General features: G+C 45.4%; 1 protein-coding gene across 1 annotated transcript in view; it reads right to left on the reverse strand.

The window, feature by feature from the left end:
- Positions 1–7,018: 7,018 nt before the first annotated feature.
- ITGAE (integrin subunit alpha E) overlaps positions 7,019–13,141 on the reverse strand; it is a 57,482-nt gene continuing 51,359 nt past the window's right edge. The window contains exons 24-28 of the mRNA XM_055001858.1: positions 13,061–13,126; positions 10,784–10,885; positions 9,257–9,352; positions 8,030–8,140; positions 7,019–7,252 (exon numbers count right to left, since the gene is read on the reverse strand). Coding sequence (XP_054857833.1) covers positions 7,169–7,252; positions 8,030–8,140; positions 9,257–9,352; positions 10,784–10,885; positions 13,061–13,126 — 459 coding nt within the window. The 3' untranslated portion in view covers positions 7,019–7,168. The remainder of the gene's footprint in view (positions 7,253–8,029; positions 8,141–9,256; positions 9,353–10,783; positions 10,886–13,060; positions 13,127–13,141) is intronic.

The following is a 13,141-nucleotide window of genomic DNA, read 5'->3' on the forward strand; positions in this document are numbered from 1 at the left end:
AAGTATATTAACTGCCCTGTGGACTGTGATACACATAAGTAAAACACTGAAAAGGTTGTATGAATAAGCCAATTAAAATGAGCAACAGCCGGCTGGAACTCAGCAGGGACTTGCAATATGCTCCGCGCCAAAGCACTGCCAGCGGAACGTACCTCATTGGCAAGACAGCTCAGCTTGAAAGAAGCACCACTTAGGGATTTAATGGGGCTCAGCTGGATTAACATGCCAGGAAAGAGTCTTTGAGGCCAAGCTGCCCTTGAACAGTTCCGTCTCCCACTTCCCAGACTGTGCTTTTACAATTAACTTCCTTGGTCTGGGCACACGGCCAAAGGCCCGTGCTTCATTCTCCTTCCAGACTCACAAGAATGATCTGACTGCAGATATTATTCCTGTACATGGTCTTGGGTGCGAAACAAGAGGCATGCTCATCAGGAGACATGTGGGTGGCAAGAGAGACTTAGAGCCCTCTTCTGTCTTTGCATTGGCATAAGAACTCTGGGTGGCCAACTCCAGATTGGGAAATTCCTTGAGATTCGGGGGCAGAGCCTGGGGATGACAGAGTTCGGGGAGGGGAAGGAGGTCAGCAGGGTCTTTGTGCCATAGAATCCATTCCCTGAAGCTCCCATTCCCTCCAGGGGAACTGATCTCGATAGTCTGGAGATCAGTTGTAATGCTGGGAGAACTCCAGGGCTCACCTGGAGTTTGGCAACCCAACTCCCAAACCACCTTCCTGGAGACAGCTCAAAACTGGTTTTTCTCTCTTCATCCCTCTTTAGTATTTCCTTGAGCAATGAAGGGGCATTAAATAAAAGACCAGGGGGGACTCGTTTCTTGGCTCAGAGATAATGGAGTGGGTGCCTAGAGTTTTGCATCCCAGAGCCAAGCTACAAGTGAGGAATGACACTTGCCTGGCAAGTGAACAGACTCACGTGTATTCCTCCCTGTTCACTTGCCCTCCACTTGCGCTCCACTCACTATCTTGGAGAAGAGATTGGCCAGCACGCAAGGGGGGTGGGGGAGCTTGCCTTGGCCATAAATAAATCTGCTTCTAAAGCAAAAGGACAAATGGATGCCCTGCTGGTCTGGATTAGAGAGTATTTTTTAAAATGATACAAGGAGATAGAAAGGAAAAGGACACCCCTTCTCATGTCTGCTGTTTGAAGCTAGAACTTCAAGCTAATTTCATTGTGAAGGCAGCCCTGGAAGAGTGAACAAGGACCCCCACTCACCCGGCAGCAGAGGGAGGGCACTGAAGAGATGGGGGCAGTCTTTGTAACCTCATAAAAGTTTTTAAAAACCTAAAGGACTTTAGTAATTCCAGGTTAATTCATCAAATACACACACAGGTGAGCTCTAGGATGGTGCCGAATCCCTCGAGTCACCCTAATGAGCAACTGTTTTGTCTACAAGCTCCCCCTGGAGAGGCACATTCAAGGGTACCCACACACACACACATCGGTCTAATTAGAGAGCAATTATTGGTGATGCCAGGCTACGCCTCGCCTTGCACGAAACTGCTCCAGGGACAGGGCCATTTTGCTGCCTTGTGCTGGAAGCCACCTCCCGCCTAGCCTGGGTGTGAAAAGACAGCTACATCTGGCAGCATGCCTTTGGCAGACGGGGCTGCTTCTCCTGGGCTTGCTGCAGGCCCCAGAATGAAGGCAGCAAAAGCGGCAGAGCTGAAGAGAGACTTTAGCATCACATATCCTTTGAGCACCCTGACCTGGGCCAATTCCAGACGGCCCCCTGCCTCGCGAAACGTCGCGCGTCGTCGCGCGTCGTTGCGCAGAAAACGCGAAATATCGCGTTTTCTCGCGCGAGGTCGCGCAAAACTCGCGCGAGAAAACGCGATATTTCGCGTTTTCTGCGCAACGACGCGCGACGACGCGCGACGTTTCGCGAGGCAGGGGGCCGTCTGGAATCGGCCCTGGATAGCCCAGGTGAGTCCGATCTTGTCAGATCTCAGAAGCTAAGCAGGGTCGGCCTTGGTTAGTAATTGGGTGGAAGACCTCCAACGACCAGAGTTGCAGAGGCAGGCAATGGCAAACCACCTCTGTTAGTCTCTTGCTATGAAAACCCCATGGGGGGGTGTCACCATGTCAACTATGGCTTGAGGGCAGGATTCCATTTAGCCCTGACCTGGGTAGCCCAGGTGAGCCTGATCTGGTCAGATCTCAGAAGCTAAGCAGGGTCAGCCTTGGTTAGTAATTGGATAGGGGACCTCCAGGGAAGACCGTGTTTGCAGAGGCAGGCGATGGCAAACCACTTCTATTAGTCTCTTGCCATGAAACCCCCACCAGGGGTCGCCATAAGTCAGCTAAGACTTGAGGGCATTCTCTACCACCATCCCTCGAGCCTTTCTCTTAGTTTCAGTCCCACCAAAAGATGAGCTGGGCATGCTATTCCATCTGAAGTTCTGTTTAGCATCGTGAACACCAAACAAATGAAGATACCTTCATCTGAAGAAAACTTCATCTGGTCTCAAATCTTGCTCTTCTACTGCAGACCAACATGGCTATCCACGAGAAACTTGGTCCATCGAGATCAGCCGTGCCCCTCTGACAGAGGGCTTTTACACCATGGGCAACCTGAGCCTCTGAACAGTTGTTGTCATGGACTGAACCTACTGTATGCAAAGTCCCTCTTCTTTCAGAGGTAGGGTACACGCTTTTAAACAGATAGATTCTCTCTGATGATGGATAGGTTTTATACCTCTAGTTAGGCACTTGGTGATGGAGAGTGCCCTCAAGTCATAGCTGACTTATGGCGACCCCCTGGCAGGGTTTTCATGGCACGAGACTAACTGGCTTGCCCTTGCCTGCCTCTGCAACCTTTATGTAAGTTGGTTAATTGGTTAAACAACCAAGATACTAACATCCAGTTTACATGGAACTGTGACCAGAATTTCATTAACTTTTTGGACGTTACAGTATACAGAAATAGTAATAATAGGCTCTGTGTACGTCCTTATAGTAAACCAACAGACTGCCACCCCTATTTAGAATACAACTCTTTCCACCCACCCCATTTGATAAGAAACATCCCTTATGGACAGTTATTAAGAATAAAAAGAAATTCTTCTACCACGGAGGATTACAATAAGGGCTGTCAGACACTGGCGAAACATTTTACTCAAAAGGGTTATCCAACTAGAATTATTGTCCAGGGAGTCCGTAGGAACACCTTAATAAATAAAAAAAGACAGGCTGCAAAAGAACGACTAACATGGGCCATGGACTATACTCCACTGTCGGGACAGATTAAGAAAATAGTCCATAAATACTGGCCATTACTTACTGAGATTCCAGGGTGCGAAAGGGAACCAGATATTGGCTATAGAAGAATCACTAATATCAAGGATATCCAGGTTCATTCAGCCTCACGGAGGATTGACCGGGAGGAGAGCCTAGTGGGTAGATTACCTCCCCCTAAGGGTACTTTTAGATGCGCACATTGCGCAGCATGTAAATATATGCTACAGGGAAATTCTGTGGAACTAGGTAGTATCAATGTTAAGGTTCGCCTGAAACAACTTATCACATACCAAACCATGGGGGTGGTCTATTTGATTATATGCCTGTGCCCTAAATTATATGTGGGTAGCACTACGCATCCATTACGGGTACGGATTCTGGAACACGTATCAAGAATTAAAAATTGAGTATTAGAAGCGCCACTCACACAACATTTTTTGGACAAGAAGCATAACACAAGAAGACATTAGAGTGGCAGGTCTCTATACTACCATTAGAGAATCTGACCTGCAATTACATCTCCTCCAGAAAGAGGCAAGATGGATTCATTCTTTAAATACCATGCACCCATGGGGCTTGAACAATGAACTGTCTTTGAAATGCTTTTTGGTATAGATGGATATTTGCCATTTGGGGATAATATGTTGTAAGTTTTCTTAGGATCAGGATGGCTCCAATGTATAAAAGCTAGAATCCCCAAACCCATAGTATGTAGGATTCTTTCCACGTCCATGGGTGTTCTTTCTTTTTTCTTTTTTTTTTTTTTAAATAAACATGGGTGTTCTTTCGGCGCGTATGTTATGCAACTGTGTACTGGTAAGCTGGATGTTTGTTTGTTATGTTTACTATTATCATTGTGAAGAAATACACGTAAAGCCAGGAGTGGTTTATATTGTATGGCATTTATTTTTGAAATGTGGATATAGCTGGTTGCCCCTGATGAAGTCCTTATGGACGAAGAACTATAGGAAAATCTGCCAGTCTTAGTTCCGGGCACTGCTGGGCTCTCCAACTTTCATCTCTGGCCCAGCCACGTACCTTTCCATCTTGGCTTTTGAAAAATTTGAAAAAAGAAAAAAAGTTAAAGACACATTATTTTGAGTCTCTAAAGACTTTTTCTGCTGCATCGCCGTCACACCCTCAGGTCCTCTTGAAGAGGACTCTTGTTTCCGTGTATTATAAATGCTGAAAAATGTTGAGAAATGATATGAGAAATGATATGTAATATGATGTAATTATGCATTATTGTTAAAATCACTTGAAAAGATCCATAAACTGTTGCACTATAGTATTGTAGAATCTTTCTTCCCGATGGTCCTTTGACCACCTTTATTTAGTGACTGTAATCGGGAACAGCCTTATCTTTCTGCCTCGGCAACCTTGGCTTTCATTAGAGGTTTCCCATCCAATTATTAACCCAGGCTGACCCTGCTTAGCTTCTGAGATCTGACCAGATCAGGCTCACCTCGGCTTTCCAGGTCAGGGCCTGCACGCATGCTTGGTGGTGGTGCCCTCAAGTCATAGCTGAGGTTGGGTTTTCCATGGCAGGGGTTCTTCATTGGAGGTCTGGTCTTCATTGGCGGTCTTCCATCCAATTATTAATCAAGGCTGACCATGCTTAGCTTCGAGAACAGGCTCACCTGGGCAATCCAGGTCAGGGCAGTTAGGCAACTAGCACTGGAGAAACTAGCCAGGCAGAACAAGCTGATCATGGAGGAGAGGTCAGTCTGGAGGCACCAAAGAGCAGCTGAGTACCTTTCCTGAGCCTCATGTGGACCTTCTGCAGAAACATGGTCTATATGCAGCAGTGACATTCGGGTTATGCCCTGCCTGCTCTGTATGCCCCATCTGTACCCTCCTGTTTTGTGTGCAGGATAGAGATGGTATGGTTGTTGCCCATCAGGATGTGTGGGCATGGGGTTGGATCCAGCAATCCATGGACCCGAGGGGTGGAGAAAGTGGATAGAAAGTGCTTTCTCACCCTCTCCCATTAATACCAGAACTCGGGGATTCCCAATGAAGTTGATGGGCAATAGCTTCAGGACGGACAAAAGGAAACCCTTCTTCACTTAGTGCATAATTAAGTGATGGAATTCACTGCCAGAAGACATAGGGGAAGGAGGGGTTTCCAGCTTCCCTGCCATACTGTTTTCATTAGGATGTTTGCCCCTTTCTCTGGCTCCATGTGTCCTATAGAAAGAGGCAAACAAGCTCCCTCTCCCAGTGAAAACAACATGCGAGGAAAGCCAGAAGCCCCCAACCCCCCACTTTTGCAGTGCTGAGTGGAGCAATGGAGGGCTTTCAAGATAAGTTCTCCCACTCACGTGTGTGACACCAAGTCTGGCATCCACGCCCTGACTCATGTCTGCTTTGGCTGTAATGTGTACTCTGGCTGTGAGAGAGAGAGCACGGTGTTCTCATGGTGTGCGAAAGAGAGTGCTCAAGCACAGAGGCAGGGAAGGAAGAAGCCTTTGAAGGAAGAAAATCCCTGAGATTCACATTCTTGGTAAACAAAGGTCGTTTTCACACGTTGTTAACATCGCGCAACACTCATGGACTGCTAGCATCTTTATGGTGCGATTTCTAGCGTCACCATGAAAACAGAATCATGACGGGGTGACGTCAGAAATCACCACGATGATGCCACCGTTCCGTGAGTGTTGTCTAATGTTAACGATGTGCGAAAACAGCCAAAGAAACAGCAACGGAATAATAACTGTGCTTCTAGACTGCTCTTCTAGACGTGCCTCGCCCAGAGCGGTGAACAAGTTAGCGTTATTATTATCCCCACAATACAGCTGGGGAGCTGGGGCTTAACCAAGGCCGCCTGCTGAGCTCATGGTAGTAGTGGGAGTCAAACCAGAAGAGCGCATTCACAGCCCAACCGCTTAACCATTATATTACAGCAGCTCACTGTGCACTTATATACCTCTCTTCTAGACAGATTAGTGCCACACTCAGAGCAGTTAACAAAGTCAGTGTTATTATTATCCATAATATACAGCTGGGGAGCTGGGGCCGAGAGGAGTGGCTTATTCAAGGCCGCCTACTGAGGTGGTGGCAGTAGTGGGATTCGAACCAGCAGAATGCTGATTTGCAGTCAAACCACTTAACCACTGTGCTACAGCAGAAAAGAGGAGAGGAAGGATCTGACCTGTCTAGTTTATGGCTAGTTCTGTGGCCCTGTATAGATTTTCTGGTGTGCTGGGTGCAAAGAGCCATTGCACCACCCTTCACTTCCAATGTTTAGAAGATCTGGCTCATTCACACAGTCTATGTCTAACATATATTTGTACACATGTTAAAAGCTGTAGCAAAAACATGGCAAAGGCCCTGGGCCTACAGATTATACTTGTTCTAATCTTGACATAAACATTTTCTTTTTTATTCAACCAGAAGAGTCAACACTTGGAAAAGACATTCACAAATCCAAACTAGTTGCAACCTAAATGAACACATGATAATCACAGCCAACCTAAGCAGACTCACACCTTTCTAAGCTCGCTGATAAGAAGGATATAATTCGGCTTAAGACAGCCTTGCAGGTCATCCAACCACCCCGCCCCCATCCATAAGATTCCCAGATCAGATTTGGAAGTAAATTGTGTCAAGTCAGGGCCAAGCTACAAGTGACGAATGACACTTGCTGGCAAGTGAACAGACTCACGTGTTTTCCTCCCTGTTCACTTGCCATTCACTTGCGTTCCACTTGAGCAAGTCGAGAGCAAGTGAATAGCAAGCGAACAGGGAGGAATTCACGTGAGTCTGTTCACTTGCCAGGCAAGTGTCATTCGTCACTTGGCCCTCAGACTGGAGCCCTTCTCAGCTTATGGGGTGGGGAGATAAAATAAGAAACTGGAGCTTGATTTTCTCTTGTTTCTTTCTACGCAGCCGGAAGGAGTCCCCGGAGGATTTCATCCACAACTGGAATCTTGCTCCATTAAGGAATTGCGCTGCTCTTCCAACATATTTTTGTAATTCCTTTTGAAGAAGCCACCCTAGAAACAAGAGGAACCGGAAACAGAAATATGTATTACAATTCAGTCAAGGCATCAGCAATTCTGATTTAACAAAAAATGAAATGATTGATATTTTTCCTTGAGGTAAGCCATGTATTAGTAAGAGTCTGCCAGCTTTTGGATATCTGGAGAGTTACTCTTGGTTTGCTTCTACGGGCCAAGCTAGAAGTGACGAGTTACACTTGAATGGCAAGTGAACAGACTCACATGTATTCCTCCCTGTGATCGAGTGGAGGGCAAGTGAACAGGGAGGAATACATGTGAGTCTGTTCACTTGCCATTCAAGTGTAACTCGTCACTTCTAGCTTGGCCCCACACCTGCAAGACGTTAGCTCTCTGCAAATCATTGCTGCCTTCATTTTCTACCTCCAGATCTTAAGGATCACTTTCTGTACTAGATCCCATTAGCATTTTTTAAAATTCCCATTCCCGGTAAGACAAAAGAGAGCAGGGCCGTTTCCAGATGGCTTACCTTCTGCTGCTCCATGCCACAACGCCGCAGCTCGTGCTGGGGCGAACGCAAAATATCGTGTTTTCTCGCGTGATTTTGCGCAAAACTCGCATGAGAAAACGTGCTATTTCGCGTTTTCTCCAGCATGAGCTGCGACGTTGCAGCATGGAGCGGCAGAAGGTAAGCCGTCTGGAAACGGCCAAGGAAAGTCATCCTATCACTAATAATGCTGTAGCAGAATTTCAGCATGTACATGGTTGAAAAAGAATTACAAGTTTGGCATAGGAGGAAAGTTGAATATTTACCTTATAAAGGAGAGCAACAATCAGAGCTAAGAGCAAAATCCCAACTACAGAGCTTCCAATGAGAACAGGAAGATAGTCAAAATCTCGCTCTTTCAGCAAGAAAACAATGATCTATTTAAAAAAAACGTTGAGAGTTAGAATGATGATATACTTTTTAGAAAATAAATTCTAAAATCAAAAGCACTGTAATACTATCTTGTTGTAACCCTTACAAACCAGTTTTGCAAGGTAGGCCAGTATTATTATATTATAAAGGGGAGAGGCTAAAGCAGAGACAGAGTCAGTTCCTGGCAGATAGGAATTCTGAACTAAAGTGCCCACCCCACCCCTCGATCTCATCTTATTCTTTTAGATGACTTGCTAATCCAGAACCTGATATTTCATTTAAATCTTAAACTGATTTAAATATCATGATTTCCCACATTCCAGGATAAACCCTTCACCTCTTCCACCCATCCTCTAATGAAAACTGGCTTTTGATTTTTATATCCAGCCAAAAACTAAGCTATTTGATTTATTGCAGTAGGAGAGATTTGCAACCGATGCCTCTGCACATTTACTGAAAAGTAAATCCCATCAGGATCGATCGAACTTAAACTTACATAAAGAGCACAGCATCGTGCTTTTCAGCGCAATTTGCCCATTGAAATGAATGGGGTTCTAATTTTGGTGTAGTGGTTAAGAGCGGCAGGACTCTAATCTGCAGAGCCGGGTTTGATTCCCCACTCCTCCACCTGAAGCCAGAGGGGTGACCTTGGGCCAGTCACAGCTCTCTCTGAGCTCTCTCAGCCCCACCCACCCCACAGGGTGATTGTTGTTGTGGAGATAATAATAATATACTTTGTAAACCGCTCTGAGTGGGTGTTAAGGTGCCCTGAAAGGCAGTATATAAATAGAATATTATTATTATTATATTGTTATTAATTAAGTGCTTCATTTGGGCCAAATTGTGCTTTTCCTCATTTACTGATTTAAATCTAAGCGCTTCATGAACGCATCACCCGAATCCTTACAACAGTCCTAGAAGGTAGGCCAGTGATATTATCCCTCAGTGGTGCAAAGGCCAGTTTCCCCCCTTTCCCCTGTCCCCCTGATCCCAGTGAGACTCACCACTGATCTGGGTTAAGCCCATACTGAGCAAAAGTGAAACATCAGCCTCATAGCCAATTTGGTTCCACTTTTTCTCCTCTACGGGAAAATCAGCTCAGAATCCTGCTTCCCTCGTACCTGTGTTTTGTGATGACTTTCACTCAAGCCCACGTAAAGGTCTCTGTTGAAAATTATCTCCCCGGTAACCAGCAAGCTAGTTCTGTTTTTAAAGATCTAGAAAAGAAGGGGGGTGATATTAACAGCAAATGTATGACTTAATATAATTTCCCAGTCTTCAAGTGAGCACAGCTGATATACAGAGCAGACACTCTTGGTCGATAAACTGAAGCCAATGTTTCCTGGTGCCCTGACACAGAATTGCCAACTTTTTTCACTGCTCCTGCTCCTAATTGTAGCCTGCAGCAACAACTAAAGGGAAGCCCCCAGAAAAGGACACGTAAATTACAAACCGGAGAGCAATGCCAATAATTGCATATCAAAAATTTTTATATATATACAAAAGTGCAAAAGTGAAAGAATGTGCAACACAGTTTACAATAGTTTCATGAATGAGGTAGAGTGGTCCGTCGCCAAGAGCAATTACAAAAATTCATATATATACGATGATAAGCTCAATCGAAGGTGGAGAGTGCAACCAAAGGAAAAGGCAATCCATGTGTCCATAGATGGAATCAATAAGACAAAACTAGCCTAGACAAAACTGTGTTGCACATTCTTGCACTTTTGCACTTTTGTATATATATAAAAATTTTTCATATGCAATTACTTGCATTGCTTACCTAATTGTAGTCTAACAAGATGGAAACTGAGCAGGGGAAGCTTTGCCTGGTGTGGAAGGAAAAAACCAACAGGAAAAGCTTCTACCACAGAAATTCCATGTCAGGCTACTTTGAAGGGTGCAGGAGCCGGGCCAGTTAAGAAGTCTGCTACTTTGCTTCAAGGCACAAGGAAACTCTGCGCAGATCCAACTTCATCCCAGAAACAAACAGTGCCATCCCGGAACACTTTCCTGGGAGTAAGCCCCATTGAATAGACCCGAAGAAGACTCTGCATAGACCTGCTTAGGACTGCTCTCAAAGGGCTAAAGACTGCATTTACTGGAAGGGGAGGGGAGACACTAAAGGGGCTTCCCCTAAAAACAATTTCACTCCCCTCCACAGTTTTATAAAACAATTTCACTCCCCGCCCCCCCGGGTTTATAAATACACCACTCTGACTCTTCCAGTATCTTCGTTGACACTGCAGAAATCATGACATTTCACTTTTTTATCGTGGAGACATCTAACTGGCTTAGCAGCTCTGCCCAAGTAACCACAAATTTGTGATGAGGGCTACAGTTCTTTTGGAGAAAATTCTCAAGACTCTCCCCAGGTTACATCCCCCAGGAGTCTTTGCAGAAGCCAAGACAGCTAAAATGGAATAAGGCTAGCATATGTTTGTAACGGAGACAGGCCCCATGGACATTACTCTCTTGCTCAACGTCGAGTCATCCATGCGACTTTTTCTTACAACAGCTACCTGGCACTTGCTCTGTCCACACCCCACACTTTGGACTCTGGCTGGTCACGGTGAAGATATCTTTGCACACTTCACTTGAATCAACATTGGATCCGTGCCCATAAAAATCTCTTCCCTGGAATATACCTGCAGGGAATTGGCTAAAGGCAGCTCTGCAGTCACAATGACATTCTCTCTCTCTGACTTGATAACACAGTTCACAAGCTGGTATTGGATTGTCTCGCTGTTCTGTAAAAGAAAGGAGGGCAGGATGAGATTTCTCAGCAGGGTACACATGCCAGAGAGAAAATGCAGAGCACGGCTTGTAGAAACTGGGGCTCACAACGAATAACATATTGCTGTCATGCAGCACACATCTAACCGTGCCAAGCACAGAACCTTTGCTAATTACTCCTGTTTAGAACATGGCAGAAGGCGAGAAAACGTTTGATTTGGGTCTCTTCTGCATGCTGAACTATACATCAGGCTTTCCGCATATTCAACCCACGAGAACTGGCTCTGCTTTATTCATCTGTTCTGGCTCGATACTGCTTTGATTCTTTAATTCCACACATTGAGGGTGTCAAACTGGCGTCTGTTTTTCATTTCTGCGCTGGAAAAATGCCCCCTTTCTGCTGTGGGCTTTGAGGACATGTCGGTTTCATCAGGTCCATTTCCTCAGTGGTTGCTGAGGCATGGTCAGTTACTTCAGTTAATGCTGGGGAAACTAACAAGGTTTTGTTTTCGTTTCAATGGAATCACCCTTGGAAGTTGCAAGGTTGCCGTTTCAATTAAAAAAAAAACACCAAAAAAGAATAGACTGAAAAGTACAGGAAGCACGGGTGGAAACTTTAAACGATGGCCTTTTTTGTACAGTGAATTTTCACTGCTTCTGGCCCCATACCTCTTCAGGTTTTCTTCCGCATTCTGGATCCTCAGCTCCTCCTTCAGATTTCGATACAGCATTTTCAAGATTTCTCTTTGGATTTTCTGCCTGCGCTTATTCCCCGGTGCTTTTCTTGATGCAGTTTTGAGTAGGCATTTTCAATCACGCAGAATTGCCCCCCTCTGTCCTTCGTTCTGCCTGTCTCCTCCCCTCTGCAGGCCACTTTTTGTGATTGGTCTCTACATCCCCTTCTCAGCTTCTCCCTCCCTCTCTCTCCTCCTTCCCCTCATCCCTCTCCTTTCCCAAGATGCTTCTTTTTTTGTAAAAACTTTATGATGTTATCATAAAGTCATTATCTCATTGTGTTAGTTGTCCCCCTTCCCTGGTGCCTGCCTCTGATGTTATAACATCATGATGTTATAATGTTAAGGTAAGGCAAGGCTTTTTTTCAGCGGGAACGTGGTGGAACGGAGTTCCAGCACCTCTTGAGAAGGGTCACATGGCCGGTGGCCCTGCCCCCTTATCTCCAGACAGAGGGGAGCTTGGCGGTGCAGAGGGCAATCTAAACTCCCCTCTGTCCAGAGACCAGGGGGCGGAACCACCGGCCATGTGACCATTTTTGCCAAGGGCAATTTAAACTTTAAAAATCTCCCCCTTGTTCCAGCTGACCCAAAGTGATGTCGTTGTGCAGTCTTGAGTTCCACCACTGAGTTCCACCACCTCTTTTCTGAGAAAAAAAGCCCTGAGGTAAGATAAAGGTAGTCCCCTGTGCAAGCACCAAGTCATTACTGACCCATGGGGGGACGTCGCATGATGACATTTTCTTGGCAGACTTTTGTTATGGGGTGGTTTGCCAATGTTGTAACATCATTATTCTTTTTTTTAAAAAAAAAATTCTCTGATACAGGACAGCCATGCTCCGAGTAGACATTTTTGTTTAGGATTTACGACAGGGAGCAGGGGTTAGATTGATTCTGCGGCAGATGCATCCTTTCTCTGTGCGGAATGCAAAAAAGTTTGGGGAGCTGGTCAGAGGCTGAATAGGGTATTCTGATCATACGTGCAGAACTCTGGAGAGAAACGGATGCAGTATGAGGCTAGAGCCGATGAAAAAGCCCTGTGCAGAAAATACCTCGGACAACATATATTCCCAGCACATTTATATCCAGTTCTTCTTCAAGGAGCTCAGGCACATAGGTTTCCCTTATTCCACGTTATCCTCACAACTCTACGAGGTAGGTTAGGCCAACAGACTGACTGCAGATCACCCAGTGTACTTTTTGGCACAACGGGGATTTGAACCTGGGTCTCCCAGATCCATATCCAACAGTCAGATAAAGGGTATGCAGCTTAGTGAGAGCCCAACACTTGCATCAGAGGAGGTGGGCTCTAGCTTATACTGGAATAAAAACTTGACAACCTTTTAAAATGCTACAGACTTTTGCTTATTTTGGTGTTCTTTTGACTTCCTCATCACTTGATAGCATACAAAGAGCCTTTTTACAAAGAAATTTACGCAGTGCAAGCACCCTTTTTACCTCTAAGCTGACGTGTCCCAAATCCTTCCTGATGAAGTCACTTGCAGTTCTGCATATTGTGGTATTCTGAGAAGGGGGGAT

Source organism: Eublepharis macularius, chromosome 17, assembly GCF_028583425.1.
Source record: "Eublepharis macularius isolate TG4126 chromosome 17, MPM_Emac_v1.0, whole genome shotgun sequence".
NCBI lineage: Eukaryota > Metazoa > Chordata > Lepidosauria > Squamata > Eublepharidae > Eublepharis > Eublepharis macularius.